The sequence below is a fragment of the Gossypium hirsutum genome, chromosome A11, assembly GCF_007990345.1.
Source record: "Gossypium hirsutum isolate 1008001.06 chromosome A11, Gossypium_hirsutum_v2.1, whole genome shotgun sequence".
In the NCBI taxonomy this organism is placed as follows: Eukaryota; Viridiplantae; Streptophyta; class Magnoliopsida; order Malvales; family Malvaceae; genus Gossypium; species Gossypium hirsutum.
In genome coordinates, this window is record NC_053434.1 from 9,836,799 (window position 1) to 9,860,533 (window position 23,735).

Here is a 23,735-nt window from a genome sequence, read left to right on the forward strand (position 1 = left end):
CCAGCACCAACGGAACAGAACTCGTGTATATAGAAAATCAGCTGGTATCAACGATTTCATCGTGATGATTATCATTAAAGCGACGTAACACCACAGAAACAGACGTCAGGTTTTGAACTTTTGAAGTAAAACGGTTGTCTTTTGAAGTAAACAATGGAAGTGCGCATTGATTTTATCGGTTTCTACTCTGCTAGTTTGGCAATTGCCGATTGGCTATAATTATGTATTAGTGAAAACGAGGATTAAGGCTTGGGGACGAAGTGGCTATGATTGAAACTTGACTTAATGGTAAAGCAAAGCTTAATGGCTTGTACTTGTTCCCTTGCTTAACGCTTGAAATTGAGTTTTAATTATAATAGTCAGATTTCAACAACATTATTTAGATATATTTATTCATTTATTTATTTGTAAGTCAATTTCATAAAGATTCAATCTATTAAAACCTTAGGGACGGCCGGGCAATTAAAGGAAATCCTTAAAATATATTAGCATTTGAAATTTGACTCAATGGCATACACAGGCCAAGCTTTGGGTCAATGTTTTTTTTCTCTCGGAAAAAGGGCCAATTAAGAGTATATAAATATCACCACTTTGAAATAGTTCCTTGTATGCAAGTACATTTACAAGAATTAAGACTCGCTACTCTTCTTTCTCATATATATACTGCAAAATCACACCAAAATCTATCCAGGGTACCAAATAAAACCGAACCCGAGAAAACCCAGATCGGAACCACGTAGAGAAAACAGAGTGGACCATCTACAACACTCCGCCAGCCAGAAAACTTAAAAAAGATGTATAGAAACAAAAATTGAACTGTGAACCCACAATTGGAGCCTCACATTCAGCATTTGTCTCACCAAGGGATTTTTTTTTCGTTCAGAGAGTAAAGCTCAATGGAAGAGAGATTGAATGACTTTAGCAGGCAGTTTTTCTCTTTCCCTGATGATTTTGGTTTTCATTGCCGGCGATTAACAACTCAGCAGGAAATATGTTGGTGATGCCAAGTTAGTGCAAGAGATATCAAAGGCACTGAGCTCATAATATCAACCAAGATCATGAAACGCAGCTTTTCTTTTCACTGTTCTGAAAGAACAAAAGACCAGCTTTTGTTCACCTTAACTGCTTTTGGACTCGGATAAGTTTCATCTTGATGCCACGTCACAGATCGTTAATCATTGAGTTGAACCAGTTTTACAGAGCCATCCCCACCACATGAAAGAAAACCATGTGACACAACTTGAATATCAGTAACAGCAGCCTGTGACATTTAAGCAAATTATTGCATCAGTGCGAATTCAAATCTTGAATTAAAAAAATTGACTCTTTTAACATCACTAGTAAAAACAAAACAAAACAGGGAACATGAACAAACTGGATGCAAAGGTTCAAACATGGCTATAATCACAAATGATTACCCGCACAATGCCACCGAAACCACGGGAACTTGGTTGCAAAAAGGTGTGCCTTTCATGCAATTTTGACCAATGATGAACCAGTTTGGCTGCTTTGGCATCCCAAAGTTTAACATCTCCATCTTTGCTTCCCGTTAAGAACAAACTGGTATTTGGGATGGTGGAAATTTTAGTGATGCTACCTTCACTCGTACCATTTGATAAAATAAAGATTAGATTAATATCAAATCATAGCAAGTAGCACTTCAGGGGGACAATAAGAAAAGCATGTACCTAAGTGAGCCTTTGGTATGTACCAAAGCATCCCACCATGATTCTGGTCTCGTTGTTTACTAGCTCCTGTTTTCATGTCAGCATTAGAAGATGTGTTGATGCTTATTTCAACACTATCATGGTGCCTGTGCCTTTTAGTCTTTCCAGTAGCTATGTACCGGAAGTCATGAAGTCCAACATCACCATTTTTACCACCGGTTACTATTAGGGGAGAAACAGAACCACTTCCGATGTCATTGTCAAACACTGCAATGGAGCGGGCACCACCTGCACAGAGAGATGCATAAAACATTGGTACCACAATAGATTGAAGTTACCAAGTAAATGCACAAAACACTAAGGTAGTAAACTAATTAAGACAAAACAATCAATATAAACATTGATATAGTGAAGTTATGCTGCAACAATGTAGCACATTTATAATCCAAGTTACTATGTGGAGTTGTCTAATTCTGATTCACGTCAAATCAGAACTATAGCTACTCTGCACATGGTTTCACTGCATAACACAGTTTCTAACGAATTTGATAGAAATAACTTTTGTATGGGAGATTGTGAAGGGGGAAACTAACCTTCATGGCAAACAATGGAAGCTCGAGAGGTTGCAGACGGAGCCAATGTATCCCATATAACCACATTAACACCATTGGAGCTACATCCAGCAGCAGCAATGACGGATCCACTTGAAGTAATGTAAGTGACATCCCTGCAACAGAAATTAACTTATTGATCGCAGTAATCAAGGGCCCATGGAAGAAGAAACACATTACAACATCTTAGTAACAGGAAGAAATCAATACCAATATACTCATGGTGGAAATCTAAGGGGAAAAATAGGATGAGTATGAACTTCGGACCCAGCAAAACCACACAGGACTAGATACAGTACAATCCTTGGACAATGATAAATTATTTTATTACATAAGCATGTAATACATGTTAAAGTAGGGACAGCCAACGCTTGTTTAAGCATTTAAAAGCAGAATACATACGATGCGTGGTTATTAAAGCAGAGAGATGATTCGGTTGGACGGATATTGCTCCTGCCTCCCACCTCTAGTTGCCACGTGCAAACAGTTCCATCAAGAGCAGCAGTAACAAATCTGTGTCCACAACGGTCAAACTCCAAAGCTGATATTGAGGCAAGAGCATAAGGTGGAGCAACATTTGCAGCAGGCAGTACTCCATAAGTTGCTGTTGCTTTATCCTTCCCAAACTGCAAGCATTAACATTATACATGGGCTAAATGCCTTACAAGATAGATGAAAAATGGAAATAGAAGTTCATGAATGCGCTTTGTTGGATGACTAATATGTTGTGTTTTATATCTGGTACAGTTAAAGCCACTTCAGTGCCTCCTGGAGGCACATAAGTCCTATCTTACTTGCCCCATTTCTAATGCATTCAGAGACAGTGTCTTAAATTTAAGATAAGAAACTCGAGATCAGAACTAATACATGTCCGGTGAAAAGATTATGAGAACAGTATGCAAGATACTCTTAGAAAGATTTTAATTTTTGCTGTCAAAGGTTCATACCTCCCATAAGTAAATATGTGTATTGATAGAACCAACCAGGAATAAAGGCCTTGAGGGATGACTCGAGAAAGACCTCGTACTGATGTTTTCCACAGTGGCAGGCAGATCAACAAACTCCTCAAAATCCTCTTGTGTCTCCCAGCCCAAGCCAGAGGCTCCGATACCAGCATAACCTGGAATTCCAAATGCTCCACCACCTGTTAGGTGTCTCCCTGGTCTAGAAAAAGTATCCACACCAATGGTTGCCCCGCCCAGTCCTAGGTGAGCCCCTTTCTGATTACCAAGACCAACACCAGGAGATACACAGGTTGGAACTGGGGTTGATTCACAACCAGCCCAACCATTGTGTGGCCAATCTGCACCAGACCAGATATAATCTGATTGGACTTTGTAAGGTATACCATCTTCCCAGTTAAAGAAAATTATGCCCTGAACCGGAGAGAACTGAATGGTTTAGTACTCTTCAAATGAACACATGCATGTAATTTATTATAAATTCAAGGAAATTAGTGGAGGAGAAGAGAACTGTCTTCCAACATTGACCAGCATCACAATAATATGATCACATGGTCACCTTTAGGGTATAATTGGCCTACAACCAACTCCATGATGAAGAAAAAATCTGAACATTTGAGGTCTTCCACAACAAAAATTGCCAGCAGGGAGCACAAAGAAAAACATGGGTATCACACACTTCACTAAATTGCTAACTTAAAGGTGTAACCTTGCAACTGAAACCCCTATCAAATATTCTCATAAGAAAGTGTTTTCAAGATTAAAAACCACATCTAATGGTAATGGAAAATGGGGCTGAAACACATGGACTAACCTTTCGGTTGCTAGCCAATGCAGCTTGCCTTTGATTAATGGAGTTGACACACAATGCCTGAGGAAAACACAGTTTTTAGTTGTAACGAGAACTAAAGATTTAGGATCTGGAAACACATTCTACTCAATCTGAAATAAGGAAAAGGAAGTATTACCTCTAGAAGCTCCCCATTTCTCTTATATATTTCTTTAGGGTTTTGGAAATGTATGACCTCCTTTTCCGTGCTTGTTCCTTTCTGCCAGGAACTTAAAAAAGCATGGCCGTTCCGTAACACACTCCCAGAAGGTGATCCAGCTTCACCACCAGAAGAGCTATTGCTTATTTTACCTTCATGATTTTGGGACTCATCACTTTCATTCTCCCTCCTAATATCTTTGTATAAATCATCCCATCCTCTGCAAGGCTTAAAATTAAGAAAACTTGACCAATTCACTTTCTCTTGTGCAAAACTTTCTGATATCATAGTAGGATCAGCACACATTTTCCATAAGATATCAGAAGCAGAAAGCTGATTTGTGCTGTTTGTATCTTTAGTCTGACCCAGATGCTGATGTAGAGTCCTAGAAGACAATCTATACTCCGCCAACCAACCAAGAGTAGGAGGGTTAAATCCATTATCTATTTTCTGCTGTAAGAACAACCCAAGTTGTTTCACATGGTGAGAAGAAATATGTTCAAGGGCAATTTTTGCTAAGTTGGCTAATATCCATGATGCTGACCTAATGTTTTCTCTTATGCTTCTGTTACCTAATCCAACATCCAATGATAAAGGAGCACAAGAAGAAAGTTTATCATTGGAAAAGCCAGAAAGAAAACTGTCATCAGAAATGGCTAATGAATTCAACTTATGTTTCATGAATCTGGACATGTGTTGCCACACAAAAGCCCCTATAATATGCCATCTCTCATCCTCTGGAATCAAATTCAATAGCTCTCCAACTTGTTTTTCCTCAGCACATTTATCAACCTCAAGGCCATCTATTAAAACATCAGTCACTGTATCCGGAACCTGGTTTAACGTTTCCTTCAAAGCCATCATATCAACTTCATAAGGCATATGCCCACTAGTATATGTAACTATGAGGGGTTGCATCATCAAAACTAAACCTTCTGAATTTTTCTGAAGCCAAGCAGATGCAAAATTTGCATAAAATTCATACAAATCAAGAAGGGTGAGAAGTTTTGGGGCCATGACCTCTTTGAAGATGCCAGAGAAGATCCTCATAGCTGCTCTTAAACTCGACAGTGATAGTTTGACCCCTTGAAAATAAAACCCCCAGGTATATCCAGAGTTGGATCTACCTTCATGGGACATACCATTTTCTCTATAACATAATTTTGATGGGGACCATGTTGTGCTGCAGACAGCAAGAAAATGCGAAAACAAAGAGGAGATATCCTCAGTCAACTTCAAAAGTGGCTTGTGGAAAAGAGGATACAAAAAGGCATTGTCATCCATATGATTCTCATGCTGGGAGTGTTCACGACAAAATCCATGTAACATATCATATCCAAGGAACCAGAACCCATTATTGCATAAGTTGACAAAAATCTGAAAAAAGGGGGAAATATAAACAAACCGTACATAAAAATTAGCCAAAAAAGAGAAGCAGACATAAACGGTGAAGAAACAACATACCATATTAATTAGGTAGGATGAAACCAACGAGAACTTATGCTCAAACTGTGCAAGTCCTGTGTGCAACTTATGGTGAAAATTTTCAAGTAGTTTATCATATTGATTCTCATAATCCTCAGAACATGTGTTTGCTCTAACAGATCCAAAGGAGGTTCTAGGCCAACTAGGATGCTCCCTCATCAATTTTGAGATATACCGGAGGGCCAAATCAAATTTAGCATAGGACTCAAGGTGAGAAGCAACACCACCCAAGAGCCAAGGAGAGGAACCACCAATAGAAGGTTTCAAAATTCCCAGTGAAGTTTTAGAACATGCAAAATCTGATACGTTCTCTCGATCTGTACCCCCCAGAATACTCAGGGAAGATGAAAGGCACTCCAAGGCTTCAAGCTTAAAACAAGAAAGCAGGGAAAAAGTCAATTATGGTTTCTCATCCATGAGTAGTAACATGCTCAAAAAACAGGCATAAATATAAAAGAAACACTTAAATACCCTAATTTTCATTTGAGATATTATCTTATCCCAACTAATCAAACTTACAGGAAGCCCACATCTGTTCAAGGAAGTAGCAGTCATCAAAGATGCCCATCTAGCAAGAACTCCAGCATTCTGGTCCCCTGCAGCATTTCTCAGGATAGTTTTGTTTGCAAGCATGAGGCAATACAGACCTATACTGGGGTCCATGAAAGCAACATGGCAGGATGAAAGAGTGGATGAACCAATAGCAGAACCCCCTTGTAAACCAAGCATGGTCAGGAAAGATTGAGAATAGTTCCCCAATTCCCACTGCAAACCAAGAGTCTTCAGAGTCAAGGCATGTAAAATTTTATGCATTCAGTAAACCATGGAGAAGTATCCATGACATTTTTGGAGGAATAATGTGAAAATTCAACAGTTCATTTATAAGCACCTCTAGAAGGCTTGCAAGCCAATAGTCACTTCTCTCAATTGCAGATGGAAGTATAAGCTTAGTAATCAAGTGACGCTCTAATGGTCCACCTCGCCCCTCGACAAGTCTACATATTACTAGTGCTAGCTGCTCATCCCCAAGGTTCTTTGCACAAACAGTAACTGCAGAAGAAGCATCACCCCCAAGCAGAAAAAAAGCAATAGCCAACTCTAGTTGATGTCTCCCCATCAAGACATAAGCATTTTTCAAAGCTGCCGCCTTATTTTTCTCCTCCTGTATCAATAACCAAATTGGATACAGAAAAAAATTGATACAATAGATATCTTCTACCAAACTGTTCTTATACATTCCAACAACTATATCAAGAAATCAACAGTAAAAATAGGAAAAATACCTGAAAATTGCGTGAAAGAAATCCAACCAATGGTTTATCCTTCTCATCCTTGCTAATTTTAAATAGACCAGCCAAAACCTGAAGTCTATTTAATGCTACATACAGCAGTGTACAATCCTTGGGATCTTTCTTCTTAAGATATTGCATTCTAGCCAGCTTTTCCACCTGCAGTAGATGAACAACATCAGAGTCAATTAAAGTACACTCTTCTTCTTTTGGAGGGGAGGGGGGAATGCAGAATATTGTGTAATCTCATGCTGAACACTGTTCCATGGAATTCAAAAAAATGCAAACCCGCCTCTTGCCAGGCATTTCACTTAGCCTCCTACAAAGGGAATCTTTGGCACAACTAACAATTCACTCAAATTGTGACTTATACATAAATAACGGGGTGATAAACAGTCTAGCAGTAATAAAATTGGCATACAAACTAGCAATTGAGTACACAGATCAGATTCCACTAGCAAATAAGCGTTGCAGTACCTTCAAAATAGACCACCTAGAACCCATTCATGACAGGATCCTCACTTTTATGTGTTTTTCCTGCCTGCCTGCCCCACTCCACTCCACTCCACTCCACCCCCTCCCCTCTTTTTTTTTCTTTTAACTGTTAAGTGGAATATATATGGTGCCACAGTAAAGCATACTCATGGTTGCCAGATTGTATTTAGATATTAACGAACAAATACTACTCCACCAGAATAAAAGACAAATCCTTGTTTGCAATTGAGATGAGATGTTTCCTAAAAATCAGAACCTCAGACAATTACCCTTGTGCGCAGTTGAGTTGCATTAGTAAACCAAAATCCAATGCCCAACGTCTGCATTGCTGGCCAAGACGGTTCATTTGGTAGAAATGAACCAAACAGAGTTTCCTGGCAATCGGAGTGGAATGCCCATGCTATAAGCCCTGAGTCAACCACAAGATCTTCCAAAGATGCTGATCTACCAAACCTTTGCAAAAAAAGCAGCTGCTGAAACCTTAATGTGACCCAAAACCTGCAGAATTATATAAAAAAAAAACCAGTCTGAGAGAGAACTTTTTTCAGGAAAGAGGATGTTGGAACTACAATAAATATGAAATCTATTGCCAGTAAACAACCTCAAATTTCCTTAGGCAACAAATAAACTTCAGTATGGTACTGTTAGTTAATGTCATAGAGGCATGAGCTAAAATGAAAGGTAGTTTGTACTACGCAGTTGTACAATTGTTATTATAATAGGTTCAATGCCTCTATCTTTCATTTTCTTTTAACGAATTCCCACGAACAACAAATTCTTTCATATAGACAATTCAGGGCAAACCCATGAATTCAAGTGAAGGCTAAAAGGTACTTTTCTCCAAAACTGAAGAAAAACAAGATATTCAGTGATAAATATAATGGCTGAGATATCTGAAGAGGGAAAACTTTCTATGAAGCATGTTCATTACAAGTTTGCTTAGCATCCCACAAAGACTCAATTACTGGATTCTTTAACTTCCCAAGTAAGACTCAATTTACCGGGTTCTTTAAATTCCCAAGTTTTTTTTTACTTAAATGAATATCTCCATGTGATATTTAACAGACTTGCTTTCAGTTTGGCCCTTCAAAGATAACAAAGTTACAAAGTTTGAATTGACCCTAAGTTAACCTCCATAGCATAAGTACATCTTTGATGCCTAGTACTTCCAATGATCCTAGAATAATATACACTGTAGGCACCTCTACTATTAGATTTCCTAGCTACAAAATTAATGCAATTAAGAAACAAACATGTTTTCTTTTGAGGGCAATAAGCAAAATCTGGGACCTATATCCAGTTCCACCTCACAAGCTCATTCACTAAGATGGAGCTGAATATAAAACTATAAAATAATTATAAAATTTCCAAGAATAATTTATAAAGATAGTTAAGGTTGAACACTACCTTCGACCTGGTTCATCAAGATTTTCATAAACAGAAGCAGACTGTGGATTACTAACTTCATTTAGAAGATCTACGATTGCAAGAATCTGCATCTTCTCTGTGGCTGTTATAGCTGCCAACTCATGCAACTTATTGATTGGTTCAAGGAAGTCAACAAGTCCAGATTTTGTTGAAGACGGGCTGAATGCGTTGCTGGAAGCATTAGACTGAAAATTATAAGCAAACGGAAACAAGCCACTTTGAAATTGTGAAGACGATGTCATCGAAGTAGCATTCTCATTCCATTGGAATGCATTAACAGTTGAACTTTTGGAGAGAATCCCTTCAATGTAATCAGATAAAGGCATCTGCGGAACAATGTCACTGATCTTTGGATGGTAACCTCTCTTCTCTGAAATATGACTAGAATTAAGATATTCAACCAGATGCTTCACAGAGATGTATGCACGTTTCCAATTGCCTAAACACATTGAAGATGACATGCTTTAAGTAACCTGAAATTAGCAGCCTGAAGAAAACAATTTATAAAAGCCTACTCAAAGAACAGCTTCGCCAAATTAATAAACAGGATATTTCAAGTATATAACCAACAAAGATCTGCTGTTCACTATTTCAGATATATTTATAACCGTAAATGGGTTTTAGCCAAAATTAGTGCAGTGGTTGTTATTTGCCTCCAAGAGTGCAATCTATCCATATATATCATATAATAGACGGGGAATGCACAGATAAATAAAATGGAAAAGAAGCAGAGAAGAAAAAAACTCATTTCAACCTAAAAAACATACTTCAAAGACAGTTTAAAAAGATAGAAATATTATTAGTTATTGCTATTCTCATCTATCAGAGTGACAAATCTTAACCAGCCAAGTCACTGGGAGGTTTGAAAAATAAAAGAAAATGAGTATAAGCAATATTATAGGCTGCTTAATTCTTCCACAGCCATATGAAGGAATACTAAGAATCTAACTGAAGGAGAGAAGAGAAGTACAGTAAGATGTGCATGAGTAATTTATTTAGTAGAAAGGCATTCCACATCAAATTAAATATCATTGCTGTGGAAATTTTAGCCAATATCTTTATAACCTTTTTAGTCAAGTGAGAAGTAACCCCAGATGTACATTAAGAAACAAAAGTAAATAGAAAAGCACAATACCATTCCAATAGTGGCATAGTAGCAATAATCAAGGAAAAACAATGCAAAAACCTTATTATTCATCTAAGCCTCAAACATGAGAATTCAAAAATTAAAGTGAACTATTACCTGAATATATGTTTGCAAAGAGTGACTCCGGGTGATAAACAGGCAAAACTCTCTCCACTATGTCTAGCATACTCCAGTAACCGAGTAAAATGTTTGACTTGCATTTTATTTGACCCCTTCCCACTAAAAATGCACTGGATAGGTGACCATTGTTGGTATTTATCTTCTTAAGAAGGTCGGACTTGCATCCTCCATTACTATTTGCAATTAATGTTTCTTTGTGACTAACAACATCATGATCACTAAAAATTTCAGAAAATGTGCCCTTGCCCATATCAATATCAGAATCAAGAAGGCTTTCTGGGTTAAATTTTTTATAGAAATCAGTCTGATGTTTGTTATCTAAAAGAAACAGCCATGGACTTAAAAGACTCAAGTAACTAGCATGCACAACCACACCTGTAGTCCTGGGGCCCCACAAGAAATCATGAATAGCAGAAAAAGTATGACTGATCCCAATGCAAAACCAGAATTGCACACCCGGAGATTGTTTAGAGTCTAACAAAGCATGACCACCACATCGCTTCTGAATATATACACGCAACTCATTGCGCATGCAAACTGCAAGTAATAACTGACCGTTTCCTAGGGCTAACCAATTTAAAACAACAACATCTTCATCAAGTGACAATGTGTCTTCTAACATAAAAGTCCCCGAGTCTGGTAGGCATATAGAGTCCCATATACGAAGACTAAAGACAGTATTTGACGGACTATCTGAGCCAGTGGTTGCAATCTTCCTACCACAACTGGTCAATTGTATAGCAGTGACAGGTCCTTGATGTGAACTAAACATGCCCACAAGTTCCCATGATTTGTGAGAAATTGATGGTTCACTGGGGCTACATCTCCACAATTTTATACTACCATCAAAGCAGCCTGTGGCCATAACATATGCAGGACTTCTACAACTTAAGGAATCTTTATGAAAAGGTAACTTTTGCTGCACAGGTGTCAAACCACCAGGAGAGATCACAGCAAAACTTGTGACCTGATCATGAAGATGAGGTTCAGGCAACTGTGCTGATGATGGAGTAACGTGGAGACAATATCTTGTGCCAGAAATAGTTTTTTCAAATTTCTTTGCATTGCATTCAACAATATTATCATCATTGAAATTACATTCAGAGCAGCTTCTTGTCAGATCATAAGCATGCATGGTTATTTCCCAGGAAAGAGCCCGAAATTCTTTCATCCAAATGCCCAAAAGTAAAAATCCATCACACATATAAGTTTCATTACGAGACAAAGACAATGGTACTGTATATATGTTGGTTGGACCATCCTCGTAAGGATCATGACCTGCAAAAGGTATAGTGCATATGAAGTAACATTCTATGCCATCTCCTTCACCATGAAAATTCTTTACTGCAAAGCAGTCAATTCCTCCAACATGTCCTAGAAGAAGAAACCGATCTTCAGCCAATACTAAAGGTGCCCAATTCAAGCTTGAATATTTAGAACATTTACCGTGAGTTACATGCTTTCCACTAATTCTCCATGCAGGAATCAATGTTGGAAGGCCATGAATGGCATTCGAATTGTTAGAAAGTGACCAAAACAGAAGTAGCCCATTAGAATCCAAAGAAACAACCAAATCAACTTCACAAACATTAGGGTGTATAGCAACTTGTAAGATTTTACTGGTATGACCATCTATATCTAAAATTCCTCCTACTGAACATGATAATAAATTTTCAGTCCTAGATTCACTAGGAGGTGCATTCTCTGTATCATTTATCATTTGGGTATATAACATGGACCAGGCCAAATATTTACACGGATATAAATGGATAGAAGAGCATACAATTGGGGGTCCAGACGCACAATTTCTCATGATAACAACCTTTTTAAGAAGCAATTGTTGCTTTAGAGTTGAAAGTCCATTTCTATTAAGATGTTCAACTTCAAGACCCTGAAGCTCCAGTCTCTTCCACAATGTAACCCGGGGGAACCTCATTGGTGATATGTCATCAAGACAATGGATTGCCCAGAAAGTAACCAATTTTCCAGGGCCAAACCCTATTAACCACTCACAGCTGCCAACTTCATTCTTATGTTCTTCTCTAAAGAAGTATTGGTTAGTTTCTTCAGTGGTTTTAACCATACCACCAATTTCCATTGCCCATGTAAAAAATATATCTGCTCCCAAAGTTCCACGTAATGCATTATCTATCTCGATTACAGCAGCTACACAAAATGACCTCCTTGTAGTTTTCTGATCGTAAACACTGCCTGCTTTCTTAACTCTAACAGTGTCTATCTCACTCCATAATCTTATAGTTCCATCTAAACAGCATGTTAACAATATATGTCTCCGCAAATGTTTTCCATCTCTCAACAGTTGTTTCCCTGACGATGGCCTCCATTGAAGCATTGAAACAGGTTGAGGATGGCCTAGCACAGTTTTTGCAAATCCAGAACTTCCATCACTGTAAAATACCAAAACAGACTTGCTTGCCTCATTGACTCCTTCAATTTGCAAATCCTTTGAAGAAAATGCAGCTGCGGAAGGGCCTTCTATTGACCACGAGGCAGAAACCATATTTTGAGGCTGATCTGCTTTGAATTTCCAAGCTATTTCCCAAGATTTACTCTTCCTTTTCCACAAAACAACCTCCAGTCCACCGGCTATTAGCCCATCCCCAGAAGCCGTCCATCCAACTGCCTCAACTTTTGTAGACTGTAAAAGTACTGCATTCTGGCTCCAACAAAAAGAACCTGAATCAGTAAAAGAGGAAATTCCATTTTGAGATAATCAAGCCATTTATAACTTAAAAACAAATACAAAACTGTAATTTTTATAGCTCAAAATTTACAACTGCACGAGAACCCATTAACTCAACAAGCAGAACTAAAATTTCCAAACTTTAACGTTGCTAGTAACTTCAAGTACCTACCAAAATTGAACTCCAAAAGAGATGCATACCTTTGGAATTGGGCGTCGCTGAGTCGTGAGAGAACAAGCAAATGCAATTATCCGAGGCCGCTGCGAGCTCACCAGAAGAAGGCCTGACCGGAGACCACGAAACGGCGGTAACAGGGGAAGAAGCGACAGAAGAGATCTCGAAGACTTGACGGAAAATTGAGCCCATACGAGTTTGTTCGGAGGAGAGAGGAGAAGGGAAGTGAGAGATCACGAGAAGGGAGGAGGATCCGTAAGCTACCCATGAGTAACCGGCAAAGTCAGGTAACCAGTCTATGGCGGATTCGGATCGATTGGGAGCAGGCGGGATGAGCTGAGATCTAAGGAGGGAAAGCGGGAGGTGATCGGTGGGATCCACCTCGGAAATGGAGGTTGCGTTTTGAGAAGTGGAAGTTGCCCATGCCCCAGCCATGTCCTTCCAATGCTGAAGAGGGAACAGAATGAGCGATACAAGAAACAGTTATTTATACTGTGTATGTTCATTTTTAGGTTAAACTGCCAGTTTAGTCACTTATATGTGCTTGAATTTACATTTTAATCATTGAACTTTTAAATTTTACTGTATCGTTGTGTTATAATCACAGAACCGTTTAACTCTCGTTAAACTATTAATATTTTTATTTCAGATAAAAATTTTAGCTGAAATTGGATTGCTAATCTTTGTTGTTTTTTTCTTTTTAAACAATTTAATCTTTTATTTATTATTTATTTATTGTTTTCTCCTCTTCTTCTTCTTCTCTTTTCTCTCTTCTCCCTTTCAAGTAGTTTATTATGAGGATGTTACTCCTCTCTTTTGTTTCTCACTTTATTTTTTCTTAAATTTCATCACTGTTAATGATTTGACCCCTATATAGTTTAATCCTTTGTGCCTATTGACATAGTATATAACAGGGAAGAGGTTAAAGAGGAGAATGTGATAGTGGAGAAAAAGTTGGTTCACCTAACAAGGCGTAGAGTTGAAATGGAACAAGAGGACAGGCTGAAGATTATTGAGAGAGCTAGAGAGAATGAATGCTTCAAGGTTGTTGGAGATACCAAAAATATCTATTTTACATCGTTTGGGAGGGTGTATATTGTAGAGGTCCTACTGTCAACTAGTGTGACATGATAAGCCGTTGCGAGGAGTTACCATCAAAGAGTACGTATAAGAGGTGCAAGACTTGCACCATGGCTATCATTCTTTATGATAGTACGAGGTTGTCACGCTCAAGTTAGATCCAATAATCATCAAATACGTGTTTACACCTAAAAAATGGGTGCCTCTCAAGGACACTTGTTGAACAGATGGATAGTCAACAGGTAATGTAGGCTTTTAAGAAGGAAGTGAGTAGTCTAAGTTTCATGCTGAGGCCGAGCGATCCAAGGTAACTAATCTTGAAAACACCCAAGTGGAATCGAAGGGTTGGCCACAAGCACTTTTTAAATAGCTTGTCATCATGACATGTGTCTAAGTCTAAAGGAAGTATAACAGTGCTAATCCAAATCTCTTGGATGCCATTTAACTCTTTATGTGTTTATAGGATTTACTATCCATTAATGTGCATCTCATGTTATTTTGGGTATTAATTTGCTCAAAAATAAAGGATAATGTTGTTTTGATATTTGCATCTACAAAGCAGATCAACGGTATTAGTATATTTCTAGTGTGAAAAGCCTATGTTTTAATATTTTTCTTTTAGTGTAATAATGATTCGAACTTAGATTATTTTTTAGGAAAGATGAATTAGGTTCTTAAAAAGATATTTTAACTTTCCAATTAGATGAATTTTCTATATTTATACAATGGAATCATTCCAAAAATTTTGATTATGTAACACCCTCACCCAACCTGTTCGTCAAGCCCGGGTGAGGAGTACCACAAATGAACTGAACGAATCCACACAATTTTTTACCTAACAACTTTATGGACTGATTGAATTTCTTATTAATAGATGTTCCCATAAAGAAACCTTAAATTAAATAAAAATTTAATTTCTCAAAATATCCAGACCTTAAAGAGATCTACCTAAATACAATGTAATTGTTCTCAAGGTGAAGCCTTTGAAGGTACCCCATTTCCTATGTGCATGACACTAAACTGACAATGATCTTTATTCCAACACGATCTAACACGGTTTGACTTAGTCCCTCATTAATTTCCTTGTTCCATGAATCCTACAACCACAGGTAAAACCTCTTGTAAGTTCGTATGAACTTAGTGAGTTTCTACGTTTTACAATAATCGACCCCATCTTGTAGGGGTTTAAATAAAAAGTACTAAATACAAATGTCTTCTTGCTTGTGCAAGTAAATTTTCCTTACATGTAACACCCCGAAAGTTGCTACAGTAAGAAAGTGAGATATTATCTTTGATATAGTAAAATAAAGAAATAAAGTGAAAAAAAAAAGAAGGGAAAGTTTGAGTTATGTCAACAAAATCTTTTTAGGTAGTATATTATGATGTATTAATTCAAGAAAAGACTAAATCACAAAAGTGAGAAATTTTTTGTGACCTAATAGTAAATACTCAAAATTTAAAGGGTTAGAATGTAAATATGAAAAAGTTGAAGGACCAATAGTGCAAATATTTTAAGGGTGGAAGGATCTTGAAACTAAGGAAAATTAATGAATTAGGACCAAATTGAATAAGTGGAAAATGTATGAGGGTTTAAATCACAATTTTACTAAAATGAGTGATGATTCAATGGAGGGATTTTGAATGACCGTAAGGGAAAAAATGGTCATTTAGCAAAGAAGATAATTTTGAAGAGTAATGATGATGTAGGTGATATTTAAGATTAATTAAATAAATAAATATTAGTTTATTAATATTTTGATTTGACATTGATTTATATTTTATTAATTTTTATTTAGTATATAAGGAAAGAAATATGAAGAATTTTCTTCATCTTTTTCTTCATCTTTCCATGCTACTAACATGAGAAGAAAAAAAGAAAGAAAGAAATTTTTTTTCCTTTACAATTTGGTCCTTTTACCAAAAATCCACCATGTTCACTTAGAAATCAAAAGAATTTTCATAGCCATCGAGAGAGAAAAATATTAAGGAGACTATGGGGAGATAGAATATCAAGTTAGATTCAAGAAAATAGAAGTTGGATGGGAGAGAAAGTCAAGTTAAAGTTTGGTTTCAAGAGAATAATGTATGGATGTTAAGGTTTTATGTTATTTTTAAGCTTAGTAGTGATAGAAAATCATAAAAATGGTGTTAAAGTAAAGATTTCTCATGAGGAAATATTGTGTTTTTGACATATTGATGGAGAGAGAAGTTAAGTGAATCAAGTGGTAGGAGAAGAGAAAAACAAGAGATTTTGATAGAAAAGAGATAAGTACCCATGAACTTTCTTGTTATTTAAAGATTAAAATGTGATTTTTGTAAAATAAATGGTAATTAAGTAATATATATATATATATATATATATATAGTGTGAAACAATTTCTTAAGTGAATGAGGAAATTATAATAAAAGTATAATAGTTGGGTTATGTGTTAGCAAAAATATACAAAGTATTAGATAAGTGAAATTATGGAAAAATGTGAAATTTTATGGAAACAATGACTAAATTGAAAGAGTTGAGAAATATATGTGGTGGAAAAAATAACACAAGTGAAATACATAGAAATTTGATATGGAAAATGAGATAGTGGAATTAATTATGTAAATTAAGTGAGATGTGAAAGAAAAATTGTTTAATAGTGAATAGAGAATTTTTTTAAAAAAATATTTAAATAGGAAAGTTATAAAAGTTTACAAGGTGTAACACCCCTAACCCGAATCCATCGCCGAAATAGGGTTACAGAACATTACCAGAGTTTACAGATCAAATAAATAAACATTTCATATAATATAACATTCATGTTAGAAACCAATTGAAATCAAACATATTGTCCCTTATGCGAGCCCTCAAGGCCCAAAATACGCATTAAAAACAAGTCGAGATTAAATCGAGTACTCAAAGGATTTTTTAGAAAACATTAATTTTTTTTAAAGCTTCAGGGGTCACATGGCTATGTGTCCAGGCCGTGTGACTCACATTGTCAGGAGACACGCCCGTGTTTCAGGCTGTGTGGACATTCGAAATAAGGACACACGGCCGTGTCCCAGCCCACGTCCGTGCCCGTATAACTCCCTGACTTGGGCCACACGGCCAAGCCACACCTGTAATGAACCGAAAGTTATGGTATCGGAAATTAAGTCTTGAGTACTGTTTCCGTAAAATTAATTCATGAATATTTATTAGAAATATTTATGAATTATAGTTGAATGGTTATTTAGTGTTTAATTAAGTGAAGTAGCTTGAATTTAGTTTAAAAGACTAAATTGCATACGGTATAAAAGTTTAATTATAGATTAAAGATTAGTAAAGGGACTAATCTAGCAATTAGACCCTAAGTGTCATGTGTGTGAATGTATGATATAACATGTGTAATAGTTGGTAAAGATATTAAATGTGTTAAAGTAGTTTTTCTTATAGATTAAGTTATTTTATTAGAATAATATTATATTATTAATATTATTATATTGAATATAGATTTATGAGTAAGTTAAAAAAAAGAAAGAAAGAAAGAAAGATAGAAAGAGTTATAGAGAGCAAACGTGAGAAAGAAAGAAAGAAAGAAATAGAAAAGGGAAATTTGAGGATTAAGGCCCTAAAGCTTGATTTGTAAGATGTTTTAACTTATTTTCTTATAATTTTTATGTTTATGGATGCCTAATTCAAAGTTCTACATGTATGAGGTTAAAATGAAGAAAAATAGAAAATTTTTAAATATTGATTTAGTTGAATAAATTGAGGTTTTATGGGTTAAATTGATAGAAATTGAAGTTAGAAGTGAAAATTGAGTGATTTATTAAAAGAATTCTAAGTTAGGTTTAAATAGGGATTAAGTTGAATAGAGCTCAAAATTTATGTTTTATAATGAATTTTATGAGTTAGAAATTGTTAATGAGTTGATTAAAAGAGAATATGAAGCTTAAAGAAAAAAGATTAGTAATGGAAAAAGGACGAAATTGGAATTTTTGTAAAAGTTTGATAGAAAGTGAAAATGTGTTTTATGAATTAGTATATTGATGATTTTTAATTGTATGATTGTTAGTAGCAAACGTAGCACCGGATACGTCATCAAAGAAGGGAAAAGAGAAAGTGAACGAAGATATCGATTAAATTCGATAAATAGTGGTTTGTATTTCTATAAACCGAGCTTAATCGTTATTGCTATATTTGATATTTATATTGTATGAAAATGTGAATGAGTTAAGTATTTTTACCATATTGAAATGAATGTGATTTTGAATACCCTATTAACAGTGTCGGGCTAGTCGGATATAGTTGACATGTCATAGGAATTGGAAGTATTGGGATATTCCGACATTGAGTCGATGAGACACTATGTGTCGACTACTGTTAAAGTTCCGGATTTGTTCCGATGAAGTACTTTGTGTACTATAATGTTAAAGTTCTGGATTTGTTCCGATGAAGCACTATGTGCTTATCCCGGAGTGAGGGTTGGATCCGTGTATCCGTTAGTGTCCGAGTTATGTTAATAAGGGTAAATAAAGTAAAGGTTATTAAAGTACTGATTGATATTGAATAATAGCAATAATGTGTTTGAATTACCATGTTTTAAAGTTGATTAAGCTATTGTTTATAGAAATACCACTGAAAGTATTCTCAGCGTACGGTTTGTTTCCGTGCGCAGGCTAGGTACGAAAGTATAAGGACTCAGCATACAAGCCGATCCCCAAACTCAAATTGGTGAAGTTTCTATCTTTTTGAAAAATGGCATTGTACCTAGGATGTCTTTTGGTCATTTTGAAAGTATCTAAGTTGTTAAGTGATATTTTGGTATGTTTTGTAAATGTTACCAAAACCTTAAGTATGGTATGTTTTGATATGTTAGTGAAGAGTAATAAGAGGAATTGTTGGTAAATGTTGTAGAGAGAAGAAATGAAGATGTTATAAACTTAGTTATCAACATTTTATACTAAAACAGATTTGGACAGTAACAGTAGTCCAACTTTGAAAATATACCAAAAATAGTATAAAGTGAATTAGATGATGAATAAAATATGTAATTGAAGCTTAATGAATCTATTTTTATATGGAAGAAACAAAATAGGTAAAAGAGTTATATTTTATGAGATATTTACGTTTTAGTGAAACAGGGTTAGAGTAATTTCTGGATTCCCTGTTTTGACTTTAGAAATTCACCATAAATTGTGTATTAAGAATTATGACTCACACTTTATATGTATGGATTCCTTATTAAGTATATTTTTAATTGAAACAAATGAAATAGTCATTGGATTTCTGTACAGGAAGAAATTTGATTCGTAGTGCACAAGGGTCAGAGTAGCCGAACCCTGAAATAGGGGAGAATTTTTCTAATAAACTGTACTAATTGGCCTCACCAAAAATTCTAGAAAAAAATTAGTAAGTAGATATATGAGTCTAGTTTTAGAGAAAATTTACGGAATTGGATTTCGAGTTTCGTAACTCGAGATATGATTTTTTTAGCGACCATGATGCAGATGGGTAGTTTACTACGAAAACTGTTTAAGTGCTAAGATAAGTTTTGTAATGTCTCCTGCTTGACTCCGGCAACGGTCTCGGGTAGGGGGACGTTACAACACCCCCGTGTGCTAGGCCGTGTGAGCATTCTGACTTATGCAATTTAAAAGATACAAGGGACACATGGCCGTGTCACCTGGCCGTGTGTCACACACGGCTGAGACACACGCCCGTGTCTCTGCCCGTGTGGATGAAAATAGGTCATTTTCCAAGTCATATTTTGTGACAGCCCTAATATGGCCTTAGTCGAAAAGTGGTTTCGGGACCATAAAACCGAGTCCCAAAAATAATTAAATGTTATATTCTATGTTTATTTCATGTGAAAGTGCATGCGTGAAAATTTCATGCTTTGATTTTGCCATTTGTGAATGAAATTATGAAATAGGACTTACGTGAAAATTTCTGAAAATGCTATAGGCTAATTTGTAGTGGCCAAATAATTTGTAAAGCAAAATTGGAGGATTTGCATGTCAAACCTCCCACTTTTATGTGTAGTGGCCAGCCATCTTGTTAATGGTAGACAACATGTGCAATTTTTTTTTTTTTTGAAGTTATGGCATAAGTATGGCACAATTAATATATGTCAGATATGTGTCATAAAAGGTTAAATAATAAGAATAACAAAAGGATGGAAAGGAAAAAGTTTGTCCATCTTTGTTCATCATAGCCGAAAATAGGAGAGCAAGAAAGGAGGAAGCTCTTGAAAAATTCGGTCACTTGGGGGAAGAAGATGCAAGATAGTTGACTCCAGTTACCTGCTCGGGTTGGAGTTCGCCGGAGATATTATCACACTGTCGAGCTCACACTATTGGTGTAAGTAAATCCTAGTATTTCGAGTCTATGGCATGTATAGGGTTTTAATGTTGAGTATGTGATATTATAATTTAGCCAAAGGTGTTGGCTTGTATTGATAAAGTGTTTTGGCCATGTGAATTGGCCTATGTTGGCTAATGATGTTTTGGGCCTCGTAAGCCCATATATGGGACAGATTGCATGTGAAAAGAAAAGTTTAAATTGATTGAAATTTTTCGGCACAGTTTTTGTGTGATTGACTAAGTTTAAGTCGGGTAACACCTCGAACCCTGTTCCGGCGAGGGGTGTTACATATTTCTCACCCAATCTGACACCAACCTAACTCAACATTTTTACACATCAACAAGCCATAACAAGGCATTCAAAACAAGCCAAAAATAAGAAATATCACCACATACAACCAATATGCTCTTAGGCACCTCAAATGACAACTTAAAAACATGTCAACCAAGTATCCAAACTTACCTGAATGACCAAATACATATATGCATATTCAAACCACACTTTACTTTTCATCATTCTACCATATTAAACACACATCAAATACGGTAAGGCCACACATATATATGTGCATCAAAATATACCAAACACAAGCCATATAAGTAACTAATCTCAACAAAACAATTATATGCCAACATTGGCCAAATTAGCCTATATATGCCATTATAACCGAAATTAATTTACTGAAAGTACCAAAAGGACCGATGGATAGTGTGAAATAGCTCCGACCAGCTTCCAACCCATACGAGCTTTTGAATTACTATAAAACATGGAAAATAACACAGAGTGAGCATTTAAGCTTAGTAAGTTCGTATAACACATAATTTAACTTACCATAGATCCATAAAATAGTAAGCAAACAAAGCATATCTCAACCAATTTTGCCAAAATCCTAAACACATGATCACCAACATATTAGCCATGAAAATCACATATAAACTCCAACACACATGGTTGAATTTATCAAATAATCATATTTCATGTATTTCATGTAAATACCAGTAATAGTTCATATCGAACTCATATAATCTCATAATAGAACTGTGCCCGTTGAACCATTTAGAATATCATTGGATTCACGGGTAGTACATACGAAGTGTACTTAACTGTAATCTGTCAATTCATATACATGTATACTCATACGAGTTGTAAACAGGAAGCTCCTTCGAGCTGAATAACGGAAAGCTCATGCGAGCTGAATTAGGGGAAGCTCATGCGAGCTGTGGTGTGTCCGCAACACATGCAAGACCCAAACCAAATCGGTAACCCTAATGACATTTGTATCCTACGAATTCCTAAGGTTCAAACGGAACTCGGTAATCGTCGGATATGCGATCGGTATTTATACATAGCAATTATACAAATCACATATATATGATTCAATTAAAACATATAAATACTCAATTTAATTACACGAACTTACCTCGACAAGTATATGTAAATACAAATGCGACTAATCAGATATTTTCTCTTTACCTCGATCTAACTCTGTACAAGGTTTAATAGGATCTATACGAATAAATTTAACTCATTTCAATATAATTCTCATTCGCTTTAATCCAACATGGAATTTTGGCAAAATTACCATTTTGCCTTACAATTTTTATTCCTTTGTAATTTAGTCCCTAGGCTCGAAAAATAAAATTCATACAATTTAATCCTTACTAAAGCCTAGCCGATTTTATACATATTAATAGCATCATTTATTTCACAAAATTCACAAATTTTACCATAAATTTATCATTTTTTCAATTTAATCCTTAATTGACAATTCTATCAAAATTCTCTTTACAAAAGTTGTTTATCTAACAACAACCATTCATTTTCTATCATCAAACTTCAAAATTCAAGCATATTCATCAATGGAAAAAACCTAATGCTTTAACAGACTTACAAATTAATTTCTGAACTAGCTAGATTAAGCTACTACGATCTTGAAAACATATAAATCATTAAAAACGGGACAAATATTCATTCCTAATTTAGCAAAATAAGCTTGCCTAAATTTTCAAGCTTCCATGACTATGTTTTTTTTTTGGGTGAATGATGATGAGAATAGATTATTTTATTTTCTTTATTATAACTTTAATCACTAATTTCCAAAATTAACATTAATATTTCATTCAATTTCTAATGATGACTATTCATACCTATTCACTGAGCACTTTAATGGCCTATTTACTATATAAGAACCTCCAATTTAAAATTCTATAGCTATTTAATACCTTTATCTATTAGAACACAACCTTTGCACTTAATGCAATTTAGTCCTTTTTTCAAATTAGGCATGTAAACAGTAAAATTTCTTAACGAAATTTTTATACGATATTTCTATCATACTGTAGACCATAAAATAATATTAAACTAAATTTTTTTAGTTCGAATTTGTGATCCCGAAACCACTACTTCGGTTTAACTAAAAACAGGTTGTTACACAAGGAAATATTGATAATAAAACATATAGTTGAAAATAAAAGAATATATGAATTTTGTAATCCAAACTACAATTATTTCCTAAGTTGTGGAAATTAAGGGTTAAATCGTAAATTTGAGAAATTTTATATTAGAAATAGAAAAGTGAAGTGCATAACACTTAGAATGAGAAACATTGATATTGTAGTGAATTTTGGAATATTAATAAGTATTGAATTATGTTATATGTGTTATTAGAAGTAAAATATATTGCTACATGAAATTTTGTGCTAAGGACTAAATTACAAAATATATAGAAGTGCTATGTGAAATACATGATAAGGATTATTAGTGAATTATAGATTAATAATAAATTTAGAAATATATTACATGTATTAAAAATAGTGAAGATATAAGTATACGAATTATTGGTGCAAGGATTAAATTGTAAAGTATGAAAAAGTATTATGCAAAAAAGTGTAAAAGTGATATGTGTGCATGATATAATTTGCACAAGTAAACGAGATTAGAACTACTAGGATATTAGTGGCATGCCGTTAAGGAACCTTAGTGCGCTCTCTGATTATTAGTGCTTTCCTATTATTAGCACATTAGTGCTCTTCGTTTAGCACATTTGTGCTCTTTGTATAGCACTTTAGTGCTCTCTGATTAATAGTGCATAATAATGCACATCTGTATCAGTTCCGTATATCTTAAGTGTTCTGTTTAGGTTACTGGGCCTCTACTAAAAAGGTAAATAATTTTCGTTACAAGGTAAAGGTTTATCTCTAGTTCATGTTTGAAATATTGAATTAAAAATAAATTGTGAAAGAAATAGTGAGAAAA

General features: G+C 35.3%; 1 protein-coding gene across 5 annotated transcripts; it reads right to left on the reverse strand.

Moving 5' to 3' along the window:
• Window positions 1–462: 462 nt before the first annotated feature.
• On the reverse strand, window positions 463–13,548 carry LOC107923883 (uncharacterized). 5 transcript variants are annotated; one of them, XM_016854051.2, is made up of 16 exons: window positions 13,099–13,544; window positions 10,170–12,890; window positions 8,906–9,365; window positions 7,768–7,996; window positions 6,998–7,162; window positions 6,604–6,876; window positions 6,234–6,479; window positions 5,694–6,083; window positions 4,209–5,606; window positions 4,055–4,111; window positions 3,226–3,654; window positions 2,681–2,904; window positions 2,261–2,394; window positions 1,689–1,955; window positions 1,419–1,597; window positions 463–1,261 (listed from the first exon to the last, which is right to left on the reverse strand). In XM_016854051.2, exons 1-16 carry the CDS (start codon window positions 13,505–13,507, stop codon window positions 1,172–1,174), a joined length of 7,671 nt encoding a protein of 2,556 aa, XP_016709540.1. In that variant the 5' UTR covers window positions 13,508–13,544; the 3' UTR covers window positions 463–1,171. The 5 variants fall into 5 exon arrangements, with proteins under 5 accessions (XP_016709540.1, XP_040936938.1, XP_040936937.1 ...); XM_041081004.1 differs by having other exon boundaries at window positions 10,170–12,870; window positions 13,099–13,227; XM_041081003.1 differs by lacking the exon at window positions 463–1,261 and having other exon boundaries at window positions 1,418–1,560.
• Between the last annotated feature and the right edge of the window lie 10,187 nt (window positions 13,549–23,735).

Excerpts from the sequence above, each read along its gene's own strand:
- LOC107923883 (XM_016854051.2), bottom strand. The coding sequence starts at position 13,507 with ATGGCTGGGGCATGGGCAACTTCCACTTCTCAAAACGCAACCTCCATT. Across the intron at positions 5,607-5,693 it reads CATCCTACCTAATTAATATG|ATTTTTGTCAACTTATGCAA; the intron begins GTATGTTGTTTC and ends CCCTTTTTTCAG. Across the intron at positions 3,655-4,054 it reads CATTGGCTAGCAACCGAAAG|GGCATAATTTTCTTTAACTG; the intron begins GTTAGTCCATGT and ends TCTCCGGTTCAG.